General features: G+C 60.0%; 6 protein-coding genes across 6 annotated transcripts; all 6 read right to left on the reverse strand.

Moving 5' to 3' along the window:
* Positions 1-145: 145 nt before the first annotated feature.
* LMJF_34_1250 (putative NLI-interacting factor) lies at positions 146-1,222 on the reverse strand (the record flags this gene model as incomplete). Its single annotated transcript, XM_001686169.1, has 1 exon — positions 146-1,222. One exon carries the CDS (start codon positions 1,220-1,222, stop codon positions 146-148), a length of 1,077 nt encoding a protein of 358 aa, XP_001686221.1.
* Positions 1,223-1,957: 735 nt separating this feature from the next.
* Positions 1,958-4,753, reverse strand: POL1A (putative mitochondrial DNA polymerase I protein A; the record flags this gene model as incomplete). The annotated part of the gene is made up of 1 exon (XM_001686170.1): positions 1,958-4,753. The coding sequence occupies one exon, from the start codon at positions 4,751-4,753 to the stop codon at positions 1,958-1,960; it is 2,796 nt and encodes a 931-aa protein (XP_001686222.1).
* Positions 4,754-7,675: 2,922 nt separating this feature from the next.
* Positions 7,676-13,228, reverse strand: LMJF_34_1270 (conserved hypothetical protein; the record flags this gene model as incomplete). Its single annotated transcript, XM_001686171.1, has 1 exon — positions 7,676-13,228. One exon carries the CDS (start codon positions 13,226-13,228, stop codon positions 7,676-7,678), a length of 5,553 nt encoding a protein of 1,850 aa, XP_001686223.1.
* Positions 13,229-13,885: 657 nt separating this feature from the next.
* LMJF_34_1280 (conserved hypothetical protein) lies at positions 13,886-14,926 on the reverse strand (the record flags this gene model as incomplete). Its single annotated transcript, XM_001686172.1, has 1 exon — positions 13,886-14,926. The coding sequence occupies one exon, from the start codon at positions 14,924-14,926 to the stop codon at positions 13,886-13,888; it is 1,041 nt and encodes a 346-aa protein (XP_001686224.1).
* Positions 14,927-16,456: 1,530 nt separating this feature from the next.
* On the reverse strand, positions 16,457-18,604 carry LMJF_34_1290 (conserved hypothetical protein; the record flags this gene model as incomplete). Its single annotated transcript, XM_001686173.1, has 1 exon — positions 16,457-18,604. The coding sequence occupies one exon, from the start codon at positions 18,602-18,604 to the stop codon at positions 16,457-16,459; it is 2,148 nt and encodes a 715-aa protein (XP_001686225.1).
* A 1,695-nt stretch (positions 18,605-20,299) lies between these two features.
* On the reverse strand, positions 20,300-21,370 carry LMJF_34_1300 (conserved hypothetical protein; the record flags this gene model as incomplete). The annotated part of the gene is made up of 1 exon (XM_001686174.1): positions 20,300-21,370. One exon carries the CDS (start codon positions 21,368-21,370, stop codon positions 20,300-20,302), a length of 1,071 nt encoding a protein of 356 aa, XP_001686226.1.
* Between the last annotated feature and the right edge of the window lie 1,978 nt (positions 21,371-23,348).

Genomic DNA, 23,348 nt, shown 5'->3' on the forward strand with positions numbered 1-23,348 from the left:
GAGAAAACCAAGGCAACAACAACCTACATCAGAACAGCGCGCGTGCACCACATTGCAGAGAGGACACGTCGAGCAACGCGTGGAGAGCGCGGCACGGGCCTCAAATTCGGCACCCCTCTCCGCTGGACAGCGGCTCCCCGAGGGACTACAGTTTGGAATGGCGCACGCTACGAGTGTGATGCAGCGTCATCTCTGCGTTCGCTGATTCCAAAAAGCCGCTGTTCATGAAACCCAGCTTCTGAGCCGGAATCGGTGTGCTGCGCCGCTCTGGCAGCGTGACGCCGAGGATCTGCTGCCGCACCGCGGAGCGCACATTCATGGTTTCCATAAAGTCGTCGCAGCGAACGTAATCGAGGTCCCGCCAGTGGTCCAGCTCCTTTGTCACGTCCTGGCCGGCGGGCACCTGCGCCACAGCGCGCAGCACCGGCAGCACATCCAGCAAGGCACGATCCTTCTCCAGACGAGCAATCTCTTGCTGTCCCTGCTGCAGGCACTGCACCAGGGCGGCTTCCATCTCGTGCGGCTTCTCTTTCTGGACTCGGCGCAGGGCGAATATGTAGCGCTGTAACACATGGTCGTCAGGGTCGAAGGCGTCGATGCGAATGCCGTTGCGTGGGGTGAGTGGGAAGCTGCGCACGTTGTCGTCCAGCATAACGACGCTGCTCATCTTCCGCCCTAGCATAGGAAGGTATTTCATGTACCCTTGCTGCTCCAGCGTCTGCGTGCGTGAGAGGGCGTAGAAGTTTGTGTGGCTTGTGCTGCTTTTCATCTTACGACTTTCCTTGGCTAGCTCCACATAGCTGTAGAAGGAGCGCGGCAGCTGCATCACCTGCTGCTCGAGCGCGTCAAGCACGGCGCAGCAGTACGAGGCGGTCCCTGCCGTCCAAAAGACCACCTCGAAGAGTTGGTTCACCTCTTCCAGAAACTCCTTCAGATGCGGGCGAAGCAGCACATTGTAGTCGATGAGGGAGACACCCTGCAGCGCTGGGTCGCGGGTGTGGTCCTTGCTGTCGTCATGAAGGCCCATGGCGTACGTGTGGATGAGTGTCTCATCAATGTCCAGCACCAGCGTATGCTTCTGCTTGTTCATCGGCAGCGGCGGCGGAAGCGGAAGTGGCCAGTGCGGATCAAATTCTTGACGCAGCCCAATGGCCACAACGGAGCGGAGAGGCTGCAGTGTCGCGGCTGAGGCCTGCTGCCGCAGGAGAGAGCGAGCACGCATTTCGGCGTCGACGGTGCGTAGGATGATTAGATCCGAAGAAAAAAAACAAAAGAATAAGAACAGCAACCGAAGTTGAGTAGGGACGTGTGCATGTGTATAATGCCAAGTGAGCTCTGCCGATGAAAACGGTGCCGTACGTGGTTGTGGGAAATGATGCAGACCGGTAATAGGAAACGGGTGACTGAGAAAAAGTGCACACAACCGCGTCAGCAGTAGCGTGGCGAGCGCGCGTGTGCTCCACACGCGTTGGCCGGCAGGGTGCGATGATGGCAGGGCAGTAGGCCAGGAAGGAGGTGCACAGGAAGGGGGAAAAACGCAGGAAAACGCAGATTATAAGTAGGAAAGAGCTTACGGGGATGTTACGGTGAACCGGCCCGGTGCCTTGCCGAGCTCGTCTCGTCACTGAAGGAGGAGGGCGCACATACATTGCTGATGGTCTGTCGAGCGCCTTCCTCGTCAAGGCGATGAAGACCAACGTTCGTTTGAGTTTTTCCCTGTACCAAAGAGCAGATTGTGTGTGTGTGTGTGTGTGTGCTGATCCGCGCAGTGGCACCCTTACACAAAGAAGAAAGCCCGCATCTGCAAATCGAAGAGATGAATGAATTGCAGAGAAACAGCAGCAACAGCAGCGATTTCGCGAGTTCTGAAGAGGGGCTCGCACCTACCCGCCCGCTCCCCCTCTCCGTTATTTCTCATGCACATGCGCGCGCACGCTATCGGCGCATTGCTACACGTCTACACCACGCCTAGGTCGTGCTCCACGGACCACTCCTGCAAGTTACCCAGCGAATCGCCAAACTTGGCCGTTACACTCAGCGGTACGAGCAACTGCATGGCGTGCGACATCGCTGAGGATACCAGCGGCACCACCATCGGGAGCAGCTCCTTGCGCACCATGAAGACCATCTCGTCGTGGATCTGCGAAAGCAGGGACACGTCGGAGCGATCGTAGCGCTGCAGCACCTCCTTTGACACGGCAAGCATCGCCATCTTCATCACGTCTGCGGCGCTGCCCTGCACGACGCTGTTGAAGGCCTGTCGCTCCGCGTACGACCGTCGCGAGAGCACTGTGCTGCGGATGTCCGGCAGGTACCTCAGGCGACCGCTGAGAGTGCGCACGAACCCATTGGTGCGGGCTTCCTCGATGACGCGGCGCTGATACGCGTCGATACCGGGGAAGGCGTTTGCCAGCAACGAGGTGATGTGCAACGCCCGATCAACCGTAACACCCATGTGCGTCGCGAGCGTCTTGGGGCCGGCGCCGTAGAGCAAACCAAATACGACGCGCTTGGCCAGACGGCGCTCCTCAGTGCTTACGGGCTTCTTCTTGAAGACCACCTCGGCGATCGCCCGGTGAATATCTGCCGATGTCGTCAGCGCTTCTACGAGCGCGGCGTCGCCGCACAGGTGCGCTAGTACGCGTAGCTCGATCTGTTCGTAGTCAATGGACAAGAGCACGCATCCGTCAGTGGCGACGAAGCAGCGCCGAAAGCCCAAGAGGTCTTCCTCGCCGTCCTCCTCGGCGTCGTTGCCTGCAACGGCGGCTGTGATGCCATTACGTGGAAGATTCTGAAGATTCGGCTCAACGCAGGATAGCCGTCCAGTGTCGGTGCCCTCCTGAAGAAAGTTTGGGTGCAGCGTGGCGTACCCCCTTGCAGGAAGAATGACCTCGCCCACCGGCGTCGCACTTGCCTCCTCGCGGCTGCTCCGTTGATTTCGTGCTGGCATTGGCTCGGCGCCGCTAGCGCTGTATCCGCTGCTGCTCGTGTGAAGCCGGCGATCCACAAACGGGCTGTCGTCGTTCATGTCCACCGCTTCGCTTGTAAACAGCAGCGACACGGCCTTGGCGCCCTCATCATCGCCGTGCGCCTGCTGCCGCCCTTTCGTGCTCTCACTAGTTCCCGTCTCAGCGTTAACGCTGCCGAGACAAGGAGCTGGGCTTGCTTGTGCGCTAGAGCGCACCACGGCGTAGCTCATCATCCCTTCGATGTATGTCTGCATCAGCTTCGACACCTTGCGATAGCGCAACAAGCACGCAGGAAACTTGTGATGCCGGGCGAGGGCACGCAGTGTGTCCTCCGCCGTCGACAGCCGCCCCCCTTTTGTGATTGTGAGCCCGGTGGCACCGACGTCTTCGCCATTTCCGGATTTAAGCAAGTATTTGCCCAGCTGAAGCACCTCGTAGAGTGCCTTGCGACACTGATCGTGGCTCTGAATATTGAAGTCCTCGCCAAGCTCCGGGACGAGCTTGTTGGCAAGTTGGCGCTGCCGTGCCATCTCCGCCTCGCAGCTCTTCTGGTAGCGGTGAACCTCATGCAGATCCACGCGCATGCCATTGTACTTGAGAAGCGCCAGCAGCAGCGCAATCCGCTTCTCCTGCCGCAGGAACGCTTGCAGGAGCCCTTTGCTGCCCAGCAGACCGTAAAGACTGCGGTACACAGTGGCCAAGTAGTACACTTGATGAGCTAGCTGGCACTGTGCGGACGTCAGGGGCGGCGCCGGGGCTGCTGCTGCTGCGGCGGCGGCGGCAGTCCCGATGCCTTCGGCAAAAATGATCGTTGAGTGCGAGAAGCACCCTGCGTTGCTCATGCTTTCCAGCTGCACTGTCGGCGGCAGCTTCCCGCCACAAACGTGCAAGAGCAGCTGATTGTAGTCGTAGAGCACACTCGTGTCCGCGTCACTCGCCCCGTCCGCGGCAGCGGCGGTGCCTCCCCCTGCCCAAGCGCGCACGGCGGACGGAGCTTTCGACAGAGTACTTGCCACGTGCAGCTGAGCCATCCACGCCATCACGCGCACGTCGCTGACACAGTTCGACCACAATGTGCCCTTGTAGTAAGCGAGTAGCGCCACCAGGAGCACCTGCGCATTGAAGGTAATGAGCTCCACCCCGGGTAGCTCTGTGAGGACGCGGCACAGAAGCGCCAAGCCAACGGTCTGTGCCGGCAGCGCGTACATGTCGTCTTTCCACCGTATCAGAACAAGCTCGACGTGCTGGTGGCTACGCACGGGGTCGAGGGAGGAGAAACAGCACGACACGCGGCGCTTCGCCGTCTTGGCGCCGCTGCTGTAGTAGGTAAAGTTCGTGCGAGACTCCACACTCGCGAGCGCCGCCGCCGCGTTGACATTGCTACTGAGGGCCGAAACGCCGACAAACAGGGGTGGTGCTTGGATGCGATCCGGGTCGTTGAGGGCACGGTGCACGTCGCTGAACAGCTCCTCGGCCGATTCCTGCAGATAGATGTAGGGGACAGAGACCGTGGCCGCCGCGGTGGGTCCACCCTGCAGCTCCGCCATCGCACCCCCGCCAGCTTCGGAAGATGCCAGAGAGAAAAGCGTGCGAGGAGCCGGCGTTGCACACACAGAGGGGCCCAAGGCACCGGGGAGGATTGCGTCGCCCCCACCCCGCTTCCTCGTCTTCGGCTTTCGTTTCGCACCGGAGGCGTCAGCAGCGGCTTTCGTGCCGGCACAATCGCGCCTCAGTGGTGTTGGCTTGCTTCGAGCGCCGCTGCTGGATGCACTCTGGTTTTGCATGACGGCGCCGGTCTCGTCTCGTTCGCTGCCCACGTTTGCCTCCGCCTCCTCGTCGCCATCATTGTTGTGAGTTGTCTCCGCATCCCTCTTCCGTTTCTTGCCGCCCCCGCGCTTCGCTGCCCACAGGGATGATCCGCCGTCGCCACTGACGCTGCCGTTGCGCCTTGGAGGCCCACACCTTTGCTCCTCGGTGCTGTGCTGCACCTTCTCTGATAGTTTTGCCAGCTCCACCTGCAGTCGAAAGATGGCGTCGGTGCCGGCGACGTCGCTTGTGTCAGGGGTACGCTTGGGCAGCGTAACCAGCGCCGGAGCAGGGATGCGGGTGCGCGGCGCCCTGCGTTGCGGGGTCGCCTCGGTTTGCCATTGGCACACCGCACTCCCACCATGTGCGCCGTGCTCGTCATCGTCGCTCACGACGACTACTACGTCGTCGTGAGCAGGGTTCACTGCCGCTCGTTCTTTGGAGGAGGCGTCGGCGATGCGCCGCGCATGGATACGTGTGCTGCTTGGGCCGCTATGCGATAAGAGAGCCGGCGCTGCAGCTATGTTCTGGCGGCACTCGTGCCGCAGTTGGACCCCGTCCTTGTCGTCGGCGCTTTCCTCGCGGCGAAGACGGGCGGTGGTCCGTGGCCGCTGTTGTTCTGGTGACGGCGACGGCCGCGACGAAGCCGCCGACCCAATCTGAAGTCCGAACTGACGCCACTTCCGTAGATTCCGCGTCGTTTCCTCGCTTTCAGGCAGCTTATGAAAGCTTGACGGTATCCATGCAGCAGTGCCGCTCTGAGGGACCCCTACGGCGAAGCCGCCAAAGGGCAGTGCACCGACGGCAGAGGACGGAGACGCGCTCCCGTCAGGGAAGGACCAGGTGAACTCAGACGTCTCGGCCCCGGTCGTGGAGGTGAGATGTGTCATCGGCACAACGCGAAAGGCGTGGCGCGGGACATCGGCCGTTCGCTGAAAAGGGTCCATGTCGAGCTGCGCACGCGACCGCGCAAGGTCAGATAATCCCCCGTGGCTACAAAGGAAAAAAGAGAACGAAAAGAAGCGCTCAAAACAGGGGACGGTGTGGAGAGCACGACCGCCGTCGCTGCGCTCTTGCTCCTTAAATTGTGACCTCTGCCCTCTCCGAAAGGCTGTGCGGTAACGTAACAAGTGAGGCGGTTGACGGAGCTACGGTGAAGAGATGGGGGGAGAGAGGGGGGCGTGCCTTGTAGATCCGAGAGGATGGGAAGGCGGAGACGGCGAGGGATGAACAACATTTCAGTGCATTCTGCGTGTGTGTGTGTGTTTTCAAGGGGCAGATGCGCCATGTATCCTCGCCTCTCTTGCGATGGGCGGGATTTTACTCCTTTGTCTACCCCCGTCCGCGCGTCTCGATGAGTGCATTCTCTTTTCAGATCTCTGTACACCACGACAGAAACCGTCTTTTTTCTTGTTTCGCGTGCGCGTGTGCGAAGGACACCGAGGTTACGCGAGGTCGAAGGAGGCGTGTGTGAGGTGGGGACGAGCCCTTCAGCAGCGGCACGGGAACAGGCGAGAGGGATGCAGGCAAGCACGGGGGGGGGCCAAGACCGAGATGGAAGCGTTCGACAGCGACGCGGAAAGAAAAGCACACACACACACACACACACACGAAGGCGAAGGGCGTCTATCTTTTACTGTCGAGAGGCAAAAAAAAAAAGCGTCGGTGCTTTGCGTCACGGCCGCCATGGGCGGTTGCGTGTACGTGAGTTTGCGTGATCGCAGTCGAGGGGTCGACAGGGACGAAAAAAAAAAAGACAGACGGGCCCCACTTCGCTCAAGTCGTGAGCGCCACCACCACACGGGAAGTCACAGAATGGAGCCATACCAATCTCTCTCGCGCTCTCTCTATAGATATAGAGAGCGAGCAAGTCAGAGTGGCAGCGCTGGAAAAAGCAAAGAATACACATGCGCACCCACACACAAGAAAAGATGGAAGGGGAGCAACGACGCATGCGTCTGGCATGTGAACAGAGAGGATGTGTATACGGCGGAAAGAAGCACCGCGGGCGATCCGTCACGGGCCCATGCGCGCACAAGCGATGCGTGTAGGTGTGTGCGTGTGTGTGTGTGTGCTGGTGAGCGTGTGGCGTAGGGTGCAAAAAAGGCATAAAGGAGGGGGTTAGGGAAGGATAAGGAGAGAGCAGCGGCCTGAAGAAGGGCGGGGGGGGGGCTATGAAAAAAGGGGGCCCAACCGCGTACAGGTAGAGCAAAGTAAAAGGGGGGTGAGTACAAACGGGGTGGCAGTGAGGGATGGGTGGGTGGGCGGGTACAGCGTGAGGGAGTGAGAATAGGATAGAAGATGCCGAAGAGAGGGAAGCCAATGAACCGATCAAGTCCATGCAGACATGCTTGAAGAACAACGAAGGAAACGAATACAAACAAGAAAAAGGCAACGCGGCGAATATAGACGGTGGGGGAGGGAAGGGAAGAAGGAGAGGGGGGAGGGGGAGGCAGCGGTAACAATAACGCGCGCGCACACATACACACACACACACACAGACTCCACAGCAGCACATGTGAGCAAGCGTACACGCGGAAAGAACACAAGAAGCGCGGGCAAGAGCGATGCAGAAGCCTCTCTGCAAGGGCCTTCACAGTGCTTGCGCATATACATGCATGTATGCATCTGTGTTGGTGTATGCCTTGCCGTATTCGCGTTGTTGATGTGCTGTAAGCGACGTGGTGAAACCAAAACCACGCGCATATGCAGAGAAAAGAGTCCACAAGCAACCATGAACTCAGACTCCGTGCTCAAGAGCGGCACCCGAGCACGCTGCACGCGCGCGCGAGACCAAGGATGCTGCGACGTTCCGCAATGGGATGCCGCAGCGCAGCACCGCCCATGGTGCGACCAAGAAACAAAGGAAAGAGCACAGCGCATCTACAAGACGTCTCCACTTAGCCCCTTCCCTCACCTGGAGGCGCAAACGGCCGCCTCGTTGCGTCGTAGAGCACTTGTCGGTACGTTGAATATGCGTAGTCGTCGACGCGACGGCCACTCAGTCGCAGTAAGCGCTCCGGTGAGCGGAGGAGGTCGAGAAGCTCCACGAAGAGAAGCTGCTCCAGGGCCAAGTCACCTACTTGTCCGTCGTTGGCGGAGGAGCGGGCGAGGTACAGGTAGCGCAGCAGCTCCGTTACTGGCTCGGGATTAGCCAGCTGCAGGAGTACAACTCGGTGCGCGTCGCCAGCAAAGTAGTTGCGGATGTAGCTGCTCATCACCAAAACAAAGCTGGTGTAGAGGGCGATAATGCCAACGTTGGGGATCAGCGAGAAACTGCTTTGCACGATCGCCACGTTGTTGGACGCAACCACAAACGTCAACGGGCTTGACATTTCGCGAATCTCCGCTCCTGACGCGATCTGCGATGAGCCTGCGGGATTGGCGGTCGTAGCAGCGGCGAAGGTGGCTGTTGCAGGGCTGCTTTGGCCACCCTCGGCACACTTTACACAACTGAACCCGCGGTATCGCCCCGTGCGGTGTAGTGTCAATGAGCAGTTCGCCCTTCGCATGGTCGCGCCTGACAGGAATGAGACACCCGTTCCATAACTCAGCACATACGGCGAGTACAGGAGCGGCAGTGGTACTTCAATAGGATCCCACGCGCTTGCTGAGTATTCTGCCGTGCCGGCTGAGTCAGCGTCATCCATTGTGCGCCACGCATTGAGCGCCTCGGCAAGAAGAGCCTGCGATGTGGGCGGCAGCGCGTACGACTCCTCGAGGCCAACCGTGATCATCGCGGCCTCACTGGCACGGTTGCGAGTGACGCGGTGACGCACAAGAAGAGTAACCACCTCAGTTCGTTTGCCAAGCCGATCGACAAGTTCCTGCAGAGCTGCTGGTGTGTAGGACCACATCCGGGTGCTGCACGACGCGACATGCGCCGTCTGCCAAGTGCCCGTGACGGCGGCAAAGCGCAGGAGGCCCGCAGCTCCCACGCTGGCGCCACCCAACGAAATCGTTGCTGCTGCGTGAAAGCTGAACGGACGTACCGCGGCGTCAGCGCTAAACAGCGGCACAGAAGACATCCTAGCGAGAGCCACCTCCGTCGCCCAGGCCGTGACGTGGCTCGCGCGCACTTGCGGGCTAAACGTCGAGTACCAAAACAGAGGAAAGAAGAGCACGAACAGGATGACGGTGAATCCGAGAACGCCTTGGTAAAGGCGGACCAGGTATGGAAAGTGACGCCCGTGGTGACGGCTTGTGTGGTACAGGTCGTGCATGTCGACATAGCGCCGATACACCGTGTGGTGGATGTCCTCTAGCAGCATCCAATGCTGCACTTTCAACGTTGTTGCACTGAACGACCAGTCCAGCATTACACGCAGCTCCATTAGGAACGGCACAGCGCGAAACGACACGTGTCCCAACCAATGAAGCAGGTCCGTCTTGATCGTGAAGGGATCATGCAGGTGATGCAGTGCGTAGCCGTGACGCAACTGCAGCGCGCCACACCAAAGAGAGGCGAACTTCGCAGAGAGCAGCAGAGATACCGACGCCGTGGTGGCGGCTGAGGGGGTGGCACCGCTGCCTCCCTTGCTCTCCTGCGCGGCGCGCCAGAGCACATAGAGCACGTGGTAGACAGCGGCCAAGAAGAAGTGCAGCAGGTACTTGGCGAAAAGGGCGTGCAGAACGTAGAGGATGCGCTCCAGGAAGAGGACAACGACGAGCCCCAGCGCGGTGGCCACGAAGATGCCTGGCAGATGGTTCTGCTGAACGGCGTGGAGAAAGTTGCCTTCAGAGGTGGCGATGTCCTCGGGCACAATGGCGTAGTAGGCCCAGCCAAAAAGCGCGAGCGAGAGGCTGTCAAAGAAGAGTTGCGCGGCGTAGTAATCGGCACCAGCGCCGCAGCGGTGCGCACTCCAGCACTGCAGATGACGCTTGCAGCTTCTCCACAGCTCCGCGACGCCGCGGTGCGGCTTGCCCTGACGTGCTTCGCGAGTGGGTGGCCCGATGGGCTCTAATGAAGCGAAGGCGGCCGCCGAAACGTTTGCCGTCGCGTCACGCTCGCCTTTGCAATTCCAGAATACGCAGTGGTCCGGATAGACGACAGCCCACTGGATAGCAACAGCCGTCACGACGCACCCGCTCAACGCAAGATCCACCCACATATCGCGGTGAGATTCGCTGCCAAACATGGTGGACGATGACGGAGACGACAGCGATGCCACCGGAGCGGATGGCGCGCCCACGCCGACGCGTAGAAGCAGCAGGCTAAGCCAACGACAGGTGGTCAGGCTCACAGATGGCCCCATGGTGAGGAGGTAGACACGCGCAGCGCCCTTGGCGAGGAAGGCCAAGGCGGTGAAGAGCAGTTGCACGCGCCAGTACCACAATGGCGGCCATGGTCGCTGCAGCAGCGCGTACACGATGCTCACAAACGACGGCGCAAGATTGACGACGGTGCCGCACACCGCGAATTGGCTCAGCATGAGCAGCGCGCACAGAGACGACCAGTACTGCACTGCGTATAGCTCCAGCAGCCTCCATAGCGAGGGCAGGTGCACGACCTCACGGCGCGAAACGGTGGATGAAGGTGCGCCCACACGGATGCCCGGCGGTGGCGTGATCCCTTCCGCAGCCGTGAGTGATGTTGCTGATGCAAAGGCTGGTTGCGTGTGCTCGGCCACTTTCTCCACGGGCTGACGGCGTGGTTGTCGCTGAGGATGCACTACGTCGGCTCGTGGACCGGCTGGGCATTCGGTTGCTGAATTCTCCACTTCTGCTGGAAGAAGAATTGTATGGCGCCACAGATAGCCACGGAGCAGCTCCACCGCTTTATGTGCGACCGATTCGGCTCTGCCGCGTAGACGCGCCAGCAGGGACGACAGAGGGGGTCGGGCGTCTGCGGCCCTTCGCGTTTCCTCGGCGCTGACCATCGACAGCGACACCGGCGCGTGTTCAGCTCGCACCTCCTCCGGATGTGCCGAGGCTTCCGGCGACAAGGGCGGACGTTGGTGCGCAGCTTCTTCCGCGAATGACGATGCATGGCCGACCGCAGATATGTCGACTGATGTGCCATGGATCATCGACGGCCACCGTGCACTGGAGCAACCGGCCCCGTGCAACCGCGAGTGGCCCGGGAGGGGGATCGACGTGGTAACAGAAAAGGTGTAAGGAGAGTGCGCACTCGAGTGTGACGGAGGCGGGCTCCACCGATATGCGCGGTGCTCTCCGTTGCTGTAGGACCCACAGCTGCTATGGCGGACGCCAGTGTCATCCTCGTCTCCGTCCCCTCCGTCTTTACAGGGACTTCGTGTTGGCGCCCGGGCCCACCCCTGCCACATGTACAGCGGACGCTCCACCTCGAGGTTGTGGAGTTTCAGCGGTTCGGCCGCGCTTTCGCTCAGCACCACGGCTGCGGTCGCGGTGACTAGCACCGCTGCGGAGTCGCCTTCCGCGCTCGCCGGGCTCGGCTGCGCTGAGGCGTTCTCGGAGTGCTGCCATGGCGCGCGTATCCCCGCGAGGCAGTCGTACACGGACGCGTTCGAGTAGAGCGAGCTGCTTCCCACTGCAGCAGCGGTCCAACAAGTGTCGTGCGCGTGCACCCCTGCAGCGCTGGAAGGGGCAGGCCCATTGTGGAAGAGGGTCGGGTTGCACTCGTGCCCGTCGCGGCGGCCACCACCGACGGAGGTCGGTAGGTGCTGTGGGTCATCTCTGCACAGCCAGCAACAGTGGCTGACGTTGCTGCCAAACGGTGCATGTGCGCTCCTGTCCGACCTGCCGCGTTGCGCGTGTCGCCACCAATCGTTGCTACCTGCTCGCGAAGGCCGATAAAGATAGATGTCTCGTTCAAGCCGAAGCTGCTGCAGCTTGCCGTGCGCCGCGCGCTGCTGGTTGACGGCACGTGACCACTGATTTTCATCCCTCTGCGCAAGTTCTCGCAAAAGAAGCGCTCGCAGCTTCTGTCCGCCTTTGAGAGATGCCACCTGAGAAGTCGCTGGGGCGGCGGCGTGGTAGCAGACAAACTCCGTCCCCGCCCACCACAATCCAATGGCCTGAACGATACGCCAGCGGAGCATCGAGTCGGGGGACGCTGCTGGCACTGCACCGACAGCAGCGAGCCAGCGGCCGTGCCTGGCCCACACACTTGCGACTTTGAGTGAGTGTTGCACTGGTGGCAGCAGAACGACCATCTGCACTTCCCAAAGACACAGCAGCATGCAGGTGTAGAGGACCCACAACCGTTGACGGGGGTGGCCCACGCGCTGTCTTTGCAACCGCCCAACGCTCGAGGAGAGAAGCAACACTACCATCACCACAGCCAGAGAAAGCAACCCCAACGCGGTTCCTTGTCCGACACCCGCTGCACCCACCCATCCCAAAGAGTAGGGCGCAGATGTGACAGCGCCAGTGAAGAGTCGCAGTGCCGTGTTCCACCCAACTCGCACGCGTGACCACCTGGAGGTGGCCGTCACACGCGAACCAGCCACGACCAAAGACGCCGCTTTGTGAGCCCCTTGCACACACCCACCCAGAGCCCGGGAGAGAAGCAAGCACCAGCTCGTCAAGCTCACGACGGAGAGGCAAGCGGTCGCCCCACAAAAACACAGCTTTGGATTTGAGCTGTGCACTTGGATGCCCACACAAACGGTAAGGAGCGACTTGGCCACTGGTGTGGTGGCCCATCCAGGCAGGACAGCGCCAGCGGGGGACGCATCGACTTGCATGGACGAGTAGAGAAGCCCGAAAAGGACGACCGACGCGCACACAGTGGCGAGGCTGATCACTGCTGTTGCAAACACCCACCCGCTGCGCGGTGCTAGGTAGAAGGACTGCACGTGCATCTGAGACTTTGACACCGGTGCGCCACGTCGCCGGTGCTGCATCTCCGCTTGCGCGTCGTCTTGATCCCCTTGAGTGCACACGTTCTCTGCGATTAGCCTCTCCGTGTTCGGCCCGTTCGATGCGGAGGAGAAGTAGATGAGTGTGTTGTCGGCGCCGTTTGGAATGGGAGAGTACAGCCCCGCAGAGACGTTGCCTGCATCTCTGCAAGGCTCGCGTTCACGACTCGTACTCGGAGGGCCCATGTCAGGTGACGCAAGGTCACCGTCGCACTTCATGCAGCTCGCGATCGTGACAGAGCTGCGCTCTTCGCGTGGCGGTGGTGGCGTGCAGCGGTAACAAGATGCCCGGCAGCCGTCGGGCGCAGGCGGCTTGTGTGTGGCGTGCAGCGCTGACACAGACACCTCTGTGCCGCCGTCGTTCTGTTTTCGGCTTACCTCTGCGGTTGAGGGCCTAACGACCACGACCTCAGCATGCAGAGATTGGTTTTGCTGCTTCCCCGAATCGAGCGCACCCCAGCGCACTGACTCCAGACAGGAGAGGGACACGAACGAAAACAGAAGACTCGCTGCGACAACGCTCTGCCACACGACTGCCAGCAGAAAAAGAAGCTGCAGCACAAGGAAGAGGTACGCGCCGTTCACCACGGCATACGGCAGCTCAGGCATCGTGACCGCAGGGAAGCCGACGCGCCGAGGAGGACAGTGGAGGATGTATAGGTAGTGGGATGCCAGGGTGGGCGGGTGGGGGAGGGTGCAGCTCAACGGTAGGGGTTTGCTTTCTGACGTACAAGATCGAGAGGGCGCCGGAGAGGGAGTGAGTGTTACAGAGGATGAGGGATTGGTGATGTTTGCGAGAGACGGAGGTGCGGTGGACACTCATCATGCGCTCTGCGCAGGCCGCCTCCATCAGCGCCTTCTTCCACCATTCATCACGTTCATCAGCGGAGGCACCTTGCCGCGTCGTTAGACACACAGACACACACACATATATATATATATATATACATTTTGTTCTGCATCGTGGTTGTCGGCGGTTTATCACATGTGCATACGTTGGACTTGTCGTCTAGCTGCGCGGCGCCGTACACTTGCACAGAACACAAATCTGCAGGTGGCACACGAGTGGCACGCATGCAAATCGTGCTGATGCTCACGTGTGCTCTTGAACTGTCGACTAGAAAATGGACTTCCACACAACGCACACACACAGTTCGACAGAGCACGCGATAGGGGGTGCGAGACACAGTCGCATACGCCTCTCCCCCCGTCGCAAGGAACGCGCACGCAGAAACGGACGCGAGGAGCAGCAAAAGCTCGACCGCCTCAAAGCAGTTCAACCGCGTCACCGCCTTCCATCAGCGTCACGTAAGGGCGAAAGGCTGCCTTGCACGCCACCTCGTCGAGCGAGAGGGGAAGGTCAACCAGATGCTGCCACAACTCTTCCCCGACCTTTTCTTCGCACGTCGGCGCCGCTCCTCCCGCTGCCGCGTCGCCGCCAGTCTTCAGCTCCACTGACAGTGTAGGGGCCACCGCCCTGGCAGACCCACCGTCAGTGCTGCTTCGGCTCCCCGGACCTGCAGCGCTCCACCGCAGGCGCAGCGCTGCATCGTAAGCCACCAGCGCCAACTCCTCATCCGCCGCCGCAGACGATGGGGATGGGCCAGGGGAGGGTAGCGTCGCAATGCCGCTTTGCCTCACTTCACCCTGGCGCACTTCCAGGCAGCGGTCGGCAATTTTCCGGCCGAAGATGCCCCAGTGGTCACTCCACAGAAAGACCCCATGAGTCGTGCACTCCACCGACAGCGCGTAGGGCTCCTCCCAGATTAACGGCGTCTCCAGCATGCGCTTGTTGTAGATGACCTCCTCCTCCGCTGAGGGGGCACATGGCAGGCTTGCCAGCGTTGCCGCATCGGCCTTGCGGATTTCACCAGTTGCGGAAACCAAGTTCGGAAAGTATGCCGGCGCGACGCTGAGGAGAATATGAGGCTCGTCAGTGGTCGTAGAGCTCAGCCGGAAGCCGACGGACCAGCTTTGGTATGCCGTCCACGCCTGCTCCGCCCATCCAGGAGCGCCAAAGGACTGGGCAGCCGCACCACCGGTGGCGGGGGCCGTTGGGTTCACGAGGGCGCAGCGGCCGCTAAATGCGTGATGAGTGCGCCATATCGTCGGACTGTGCGCTTCCGCGGCGCTGAGCAACTTCCCTTGCGCGTCGAACAGGTAATTGTTTCGGTTCTTCTTCCACAGACACCGCGGCGGCGCCAGAGGCGCTGATTCTCCAGCCTGTGGTGCAACGCCGGTGAGAGGTGCGCCGTGTATGTTGAGTGTGGCGGACAGTCCCTCTGCATATGCTTCAAACCCCCACATGAGTGCTCTCGGCAGATCTGCCCAGGAAAGCCAAGAAGACACGAGAAACAGACGCACTCACGAAAGAAAACGCAAGAGACGCCAACGGCTGAGGCAGCGCAGAGTTTGTTAGGGGTAGAGGGAGAGGGATGGAAGCGCAGCAACGAGAACAACAACAACAAAAAGAAACGACCGACCGCTGGAGTGAAGGTGTTGCTGTCGTCCAATGGGAGCAGAGTAGAGCGGAGGGAACGGCGTGTATGTATGTGTGTGTGTGTGTGTGTGTGTGCGCGTCAGGAGGGGTGGAGGTGCGGTGCGGCGAGGAAGGGAGGGGGCAGGGCTGGTTGGTAGGCTAGGAGAAAGAGAGACAGGTTTGCGTGCCGAACGGCTGTCGGCTCTCCTTTACAATGACTCACCTCCTGAGAAGGCCAGACGGCGAGCAGATAAGCGAGACGGAGGGGTGGAGAGGAATGCAAAACAGCATCATAGACGTCGTTGACTGAAGACAAACGCTGTGGCTCGAAGGGGGCGGGGAAGACTTCCCGCAGCTGTGCGCCCTCAGAAAAACCGGCTCTCTGCTCCTTCTTTCGACTACCCATGCATGCGTGCTCTTGTGCTTGTGTGCGCCAGCGGTGCGTTCACTTTGCAGCGTCGTGATTACAGAGGGGGCAGGAGAGGGGGAAAAAGCAGCCATGTCGGTGTTGCACACCCACACGCGCACCCCGCCTCCCTCAGTAGACTGGGCGACCAGGAAGCCACGAGGATAGCGATATTGCAAGGAGATGCCAAGAGGGGCATATTAACACGAGCCCGCAGCGAGAAGAGGGGTGGTGGTGGTGAGGGGCGAACAAAACACGCAAACTAACAAAAGAAAAAAGGGGTTCGGGGGTAGTGGAGATGTGAGAAGGAACAAGAAGAAAAAAGAACGAGCAACTAACACGTGTAGCCGTACACGGGATCCAATGCTTGCTGAGGCGCTCTGCTGCGCACTGTCAAGCGCGCCGCTGTGTGCTGCTCCTGATTACAGTGTAGCCAGGAACGAAAAACAGGGTGATTCCCGGAGAGGTGGGATAGACGGCGAAGAGAGGCGGAGTCCGCGAACGTGCGGGGTGGGTTCCGTTCAGAAGTAGCGGCCATTCGCATGCAAGCGAAAGTCAAGTGGCAGAAGAGGGGTGGTGGTGGTGTTGGTAGAGTGACACGAGAAGGGGGGGGGCCGAAGAGCAGCACAGCCATGAGAGACGTGCCACGCAAGAAAGCGCAGTCTTTGACCCCAGGCCACACAGGAAGTGTCCTGGGGTCAAAACAGGTGTGTGTGTGTGTGTGGGTGTGTGTGGGTGGGTGTGTGTGGGTGTGTGTGTGTGGGTGGGTGGGTGTGTGTGTGTGGGTGGGTGTGTGTCGACCCCGCTATGGAATAGAAGCGCTGCACAAGTGCACAATACCGTGAGAGAGAGAGAGAGAGAGAGAGGGGAGGGGCGCAGGGGTTGCCACCTGTTCACCTGTGATGCACATCCATTGCATGAATGACGCAGTCCCTTTCCCAGCTCTTCTTCTCTACTGCTTCTTTCGCCGTTCTGGAGGCATCTGAGAGGAGTACGGCGCTGTGCCCGCGTCGTCGGTGTTGTCCCCTGAGTGCAGACTGAGACAGCTCTTGTCCCCGCCGTTCACGCGCTGCGTGGAACTCAGTCGCACCACAGAAGCATCGAGACCGTTGCAAAGAAGTGACACCGCCACCTGTGAAGGTGAGGCGCTCTCGGCCGCGAACGGCTCCGCGTTCACCGTGACTGCCTTCAGGGCGGTCTGCGTGCTCTCAAGCGATGATGGCAGTGTCCGACGATTGCCATTCATCACATCTGCCAGACCTCCCCTATCGCTTATGGTGGAATTGCCGCCGTTGTGTGGTGGGCGGTGAGGGATAGAGACCAAAGAGGGAGTCAGCCCGTGTGGGATGTCTGTTTTTCTGTTGCGCACGGGGGAGTAGCGCTCCTTTGTCGATTTCGTCGGAGACTCGGAGCTGTCCGACAAGACGGCGGCGTCAGGGAACAACGTGCCGCTCGACCTGCTCACCGGCAACGCTAACGCGCCGTAGGTGCTGCCCAAAGAGGAGCAGCCAAAGGCACCGCCACCCGCTGCGGCGCTGCCGCCGGCGCCGCACTGCCGGTTGGATGCAAGGAAATCCTCCAGCTTCATGTGGAGCGCGTCGCTGCCGACGCGGGTGTACCACACCTCTGTAAGGGTGCGGTTGCTGCTGCGCTCAATGCAGGCGCACAGCTCCTCGATGTCATCCGTCGAAATGTTCACCCCTAGCATCACAAGCTGCGAAAGGGAGCGGTTCTTGTGAAGGCTGCGAATGATAGGGAGCAGCGGGTGCTGACGTTCCTCGCCAGAGAGCACCTCAGAGCCGCCACTGCTGAGGTCTTGCCGCGCCATTTCCGCCGCGGTGTAGCCCGCCGTCGAGATGAAGGACATCCACCGCTTTGATGAGCTGCGCAGCTCCGCCAGGAAGGCAGGGTGGGCAATCGTGTTGGACTGATAGGACACGTCGAGTATGCGCAGCACTTTATTGGTGCACAGTGCGTCACCGATTACGCCAAGCGCCTTGCTCGAGAGGTCGCAGCTGCGCAGGCTGAGGTAGAGCAGGTGCGGCGCCTGTGCAAGGCCGATCGAAAGCGCCTGGACCGCCTCGTCACTGAGCGGAAAGCGGAGAATAAGTGTAGACAGATTGCTGGACGCGGCATTCAGCGCTGTGGCAAGCGCCTGAATCGGCTGCTGCAGCTTCTCTGGTGCCCACGAGTCATCGGGCTCAGCTGTCACGGCCTCCTTCTCGCCTCGTGGGGCCTGCACCGTGAGAGGCCCCACCATTCCCGGCTTTGTGCTGAAACATTCTTGCAGGTACAGCTCCTTAAGAGCACTGTTACCAACAACGGCATCTACAAACGCGGTCATCCCATCCGGCGTGAAGCCGTTGCGGGCATAGTAGTTGCCGTTTCCCTTGTACAGAAACGTCACCAGCTTTGGCGTGCGCTGGATGTAAGTGGACAGGGCTGCGATGTGCTGCGCACTGAGGGTGTCGCGGACGTCGTCGACATCGCCACCGCCAGCGCTCTGGCCGCGACCCACCTCGAGCTGCTCCAGGGAGAGGAAAAGCGGGGCCACGGTGGCAAAGGTGGCGATGCCTTCTGAGGTGATAAAATTATCGGTGAGCGCAAGCAGCTTCAGCTTGCATGGGAGTGTTTTCTGGGACACACTGCCTCCGGCCGCCCCTGCTGCGGCGGCAGCTGATGTGCCACTGTTCACCGTCGGCGTGTTGTTGTACATGTGTATATGACTGACGAGTCTACGTACACCGTCGTCGGTGATACTGTTACCAGCGAAGATAGCGTTCTCAACGAGTGTGTCGTCCAGCAGCGCACTCATCATCTCCGCAAAGCCGTCATCGCCGGCGTGCAACGCGCGCATGTCAAGCGTGCGGATGTGGTGCTGCGGTCGCTTCTCAAGTGGCTGTGGTACAGGCGCCACAGAGCCCGACACGACCACCGGCAGTCCTTGGATGTGGTTCGCAATGACAGACGCCGCGGCAGGGCCGATGCCAGGTGTTTTGAGATATTGCCGTCGCCACTTCATCGTGGGGATCGTCGATTCACCGGCGCAAAGAGACTCGACCAGCGCCTGCAATGCCCGTCTGCGTGCGCGCGCCCTCATCTCCTCGGCCGGGACCCCCGCGCCTGCGCCTCCTCCTGCGACGGCCCTGCCAGCCGGACTGGTGGTGCGCTCCGCTGCTTTGCCATTCCAGCGCTGCATGTCAGGCGGCGCAGGCGCCGCGGGGCTCTTCCATTGACGTTTCCGACGTGAGCAGCAACACCCCATTCTCAAGCGTGTGTGTGTGTATATGTGTATGCGGCTGCCTTCGGCTTCCTGACAATTCAGCGGATGGAGCGGTCTGCGCCAGCCTATCTTCCCGGCGCATATAAGAAGAGAGAGAAAGATGGGGATGTGCGATGCCAGCCGCAGAGTTGGCACCGTTCTCCAGCACGAGCGGAGGTTTGCTTGGGACCGTGTGCAGCGTAGAGATACAAAGGAAGATGAACGGAGAAGACGTAAACAAAACAAGGAACGACGAAAAAGCAATGTAGCACAAGGCAGCAGCAACAAAGAAAGGGGTGGTGGTGGTGCGATGAGGGAGGGGATGATGGAAGAGAGAGAGAGGGGGGCAGGGAGGGAGAGAGCACCGATGAGGACGACAGCAAAAAAGAGGAGAAAAAAGCCGCGAGGGCGGCCTGCAGTGGCGCGCGCGCACACACACACACACACACGGTACCGCACGATTCACTTCGATGGATTACTGCCTCCAAGACAGAGAGACCCTTTCGCTGTGCTGAATGAAAACACAAGCAAGCAACAAGAGACGCCACAGAGCAATGACAACAGCACGTACGCGAGCTGCACAGCTGGAGAGAGGGAAAGAGAAAGCCTTGCTTCTTTGCTTGTGCCCACTGCGTTCTCTGCCTCTCCCCGTCGGCTGTCTCATGCGCCGTGGCTAGGCGCCTTCGCACAACTTCTCTCTTCGACGTTTGCGTGCACTTGTGAAATGCTCCCGTGTGCACATTGGACCACATAGAGACAGAGGGGGGGGGGGAAGGGTCTTGGAGAGGGAGAGGACACCAGTTGAAGCACAGGCATGAGCACGGGGGAGGGCAGCGCGAGAGAGATGCGGATAGAGCGCAGAGTTGTGAGGAAACACCGACGAATCGTACGCCTGCCTGCACACAACCAACCGGAGGCGCAAGTGTCACTACGTTTCTCTTGCTCTCGGTGCAGTACATACGACCGTCGTAGACTCTTCCTTTGATCCTCCCCTCCAAAATCCTCTGTAAAGGCCACGACACAACACAGTAACGAAAAGAAGGAAAGCCACCTCAACCACTGCGCGCTGCTTATTCGGACATGTGTGTGCGTGCACATCATCCAGGCGTTTTGACCGGCCCAAGCAAGAAGCGTTTCTTTCATTGTGTACGTATATGTGCTCGGCACATCTGTGAATAGACACTGCGACCCGGAACGAGGAACAGAGGTAGCGTAGGCCAGGCACGAAGAGGAGTGCGACTAAGCCAACTACCATCACAAAAGCGTCGAAGAACACATAAGGTGGAACGTGCGTTTCATGCGTAGTTCCGGGCAGCGGGGTCAAGAGCGCGAGCCACCCCCTGCACATATACACCCACCCCCACACACAAACAACCACCATCACTACAACTGACACACACATTTATGCACACACAACGTGTCGAACACCGTACACGCACATCGAAAATCCATGTGAATCGACAATGCAACTGTGCGTGCCGACGCGCATGCCATTCGCTCTTTTCCCCGCCTTGCTGCTTGATGAGAGTTGCTTCAGGGCTTCGGAAACGGCGAGGCGGAAGCGGGGTCGCTGCTACATGCCCCCGGCTGTGTCGTCGCAGCAGACGCTGATTCAGGTGGCGGTGGCCGATGGCTGGCAGTGCTCGTCTCCGTTGACGGCTCTTTGGCACGGCTGCTGCCGTGGCGCGTGGAATCCCAAGCTGTGTCCCTTTTCTCGACGCCAGGAAAATGCAGCTTGTCTTCGTCGTCTCGCAGGCTGCCGCCTCGGGTCGCCCGACTCGACATCGACGACTGAACCCTTCGGGAGCCTGGCATCCCTGCCGGCATGCTCTCGACACTCGTCGTCGATGCGGCGTCAGCAGCAGAAGAGCGACCACCGAGGTTGCTGCCGGTGCGGCTCTCAGCCCACTCCACACCGCTGGCCGCCTGCTCCATTTCACGGTGCAGCCCATCGGCGCGGCGGACGGCGCCATCCTCGTGCCTGCGCGAGTCAGCGCTGCCTTGGCGCCATTCGATATGCATGCTTTTCGCCACAGGGCAGACCTTGTGCAGCTTTTCGGCGAACGCCATCACCTCCTCGTGCGAGGCGCCCGGTGCGTCGATGTAGCCAACGACAATTTCTTCGACGCCAACCGAGTTGCTTGCCGCCGCCTTCTCAAAGACCATCTGCACGTTTTTGACATCGATGCCTTGCTCCAGCGCCACCTCGGCCGTGTGCGAGGCGGTGCAGTGCTGCAGCAGCGCCATCACTCCGGCCTTCGCCGACGTCAACTGCGTCACGCTTTCTCTCGCTTCCTGGAAGGAGAGCTGCAGCTTTTCTTTCCATGACAGACGGGCGCGCCTCTGCGCCGCATCCTCCTGCGCCTTTGCAGCTTGCTCACGGAGGACGGCCTGGTACAGTTCCCTGTGCTGGCGGCGCTTGCCACGCATGACCGGGTCCTCATTTGGGTCCTCTCCTTTCAAAAACTCAATCGCTTTTGATGCGGAGTCGACATACGTCTTGGCGCCTTCCCTCGCCTTGTAGAAGACGTACGCCGGCACCTTCTTGAGCTCTCCCACAAGAACGGCAAGTACGCCGCAGTGCACTCGTGTGCATCTGTACATGCCGGTTGAGGCAAGACTGCAAAAACAGGGGGTTCTAGGTGTGTGATGAGTGATGAGGGGGCATATGGACGCGACGGAGAAGAGCTAGAGCTGCAGGGCCCAGGTTGCAGCGGGCGGTGCCGTAGATTTTTTTGCTTTGTGCTGTTTTTACGAAGCCAAAACCAGTGAACGTTGCCGATGTTTTCCTAAATCAGTATAGTTGTGGCGTGCGGGACTGATTGAGTTGTACGGGTGTTTGGCATTGCCTATCGATTCGTTTTTCTTTTGCTTTTCGTGTAAAAAGGCAAAGCCAGACAGATCCGTGGAAGATTGTGTGTGTGTGTGTGTGGCTCCGAAGGGGTCTTTCCTGACAACGATCAACAGAAGCCAACGTTGTTGCTACACAGCAGGCATCTCAAGGATGGACAATGGGTGAGCGAAAAGAATGGGTGTGGGTGGGTAATGGTGAGCAGCGGGCGCGAGCAGGAAGTAGACGCGCCAATCAATGAGAGAGGGCGAGTGCATGGGCACCAGAAGATTGACCCTTCGCGCGCCCATTTTCATCAGCCATCGTGAGCGACTCCGCTCCTCTGCACAAGAAAAAAGGGGAGGTGCGGAGGTACCAGCGCACAGTTGCCGACAAAGTGTCGGAGAGCCGAACACCCCTCCCGTTGACGCACGTGTTGTACCTCAGGAAGAGAGAGAGTGAGGTGAACCAGCTGCGGTACGGTGTTGCCGCACATTCGCGTAGTCCCTTGCTATCACCAATGCCGTAGCTCAGGTGCAACAGTGGTGTCAAACCCTACGACAGCAGATATGGCGACGATGCAATGATACATGCCCATGTACATATCTACGTATACATCTATATATTTTAAAGGTGGGGGTGAGGAGACAAAATGGAAGAGTATGGAACAACAGCACGCGTACGCGGCAAGACCAACACGAGAAGTCTTCCATGTGCAGCGAGCCGTCTATTCGATGCGAAGGTGCACTGTTGTGTGTGTGTGTGTGTGAGGGTCCCGCCGCGTTCCCTAACGTAGATTGCTCTCCTGTAGCAGGAAGAAGAGGAGACAGAGAGAAATGGACATGTGCGCATGCGTATGGGAATCGACATGGCACCCCTTCTCCGTTGCTGCACACCGATGATGGCGCGATGACTGGCAAACAAGGACAACCCAGTAGCATTTCTGCCCGAGTGCTTGCACAGGTTCGTGGCTGAAGTCCTCGTCGCCCACAAATGCTCGAACTAGATTACATACAAACACCCCCCCCCCCCCCCCGCCACACACATACCAAACAAATTCTAGAAAACAAAGCTAAGAGAAGGAGCAAAGCAGAGAGGGTGCCACTACTACACAGAGTGAAGCATATACATCAATATATATATATATATATATATATGCGTGTGTGTGTGGGGGGGCGTTCGTGCGTTCAACGTGCCCATTCGCTCACATGTAGCATGCGCTCAACGCCACTCTACCGGGCCCCGTCCCCTGGCCGGTCACTGGCCGCGTCTGGTGGTGCAAAGCAGCCCTGGACACGCGCGCCGCAGCAATGCGCCGACTCGGTCACCTTAGAGCACCGCCCCCGCATCGCAGGTCGCCTCACAGCGGCTCCCATCATGCCGGTCGCCACCCCTGCTGCATCTCCCTCGGGGTGACACTCAGGCTCCCCGCACCAGCAGGCAGTGCGAGGGCCGGGGGTGGGATACGTTCGAGTCGCACGGACACGATGCCCATCACGTGGATGGCACAAGCGTGTGCACGGTCGCAGGTCGCTCCGACGCAACGCCGATCCAGGACATGGCCGCCAACATCGGTAGCCATACATCGCCCTGGCCACCCCTACGTCGTAGGCGCTTGACCCTGTCACCACCAGAGGTGGCTGGGCATTTAGCAGGGGTTAGCGGAGGCTTGGCTTCCCCACGCACAGGGAGTGGGGACACGCTGAGCCCTGTGATACCACGCACTGACGTATGCCCCACTCCCTGATCACC

This window comes from Leishmania major, chromosome 34 (genome assembly GCF_000002725.2).
Source record: "Leishmania major strain Friedlin complete genome, chromosome 34".
NCBI classification, from domain to species: Eukaryota; Euglenozoa; class Kinetoplastea; order Trypanosomatida; family Trypanosomatidae; genus Leishmania; species Leishmania major.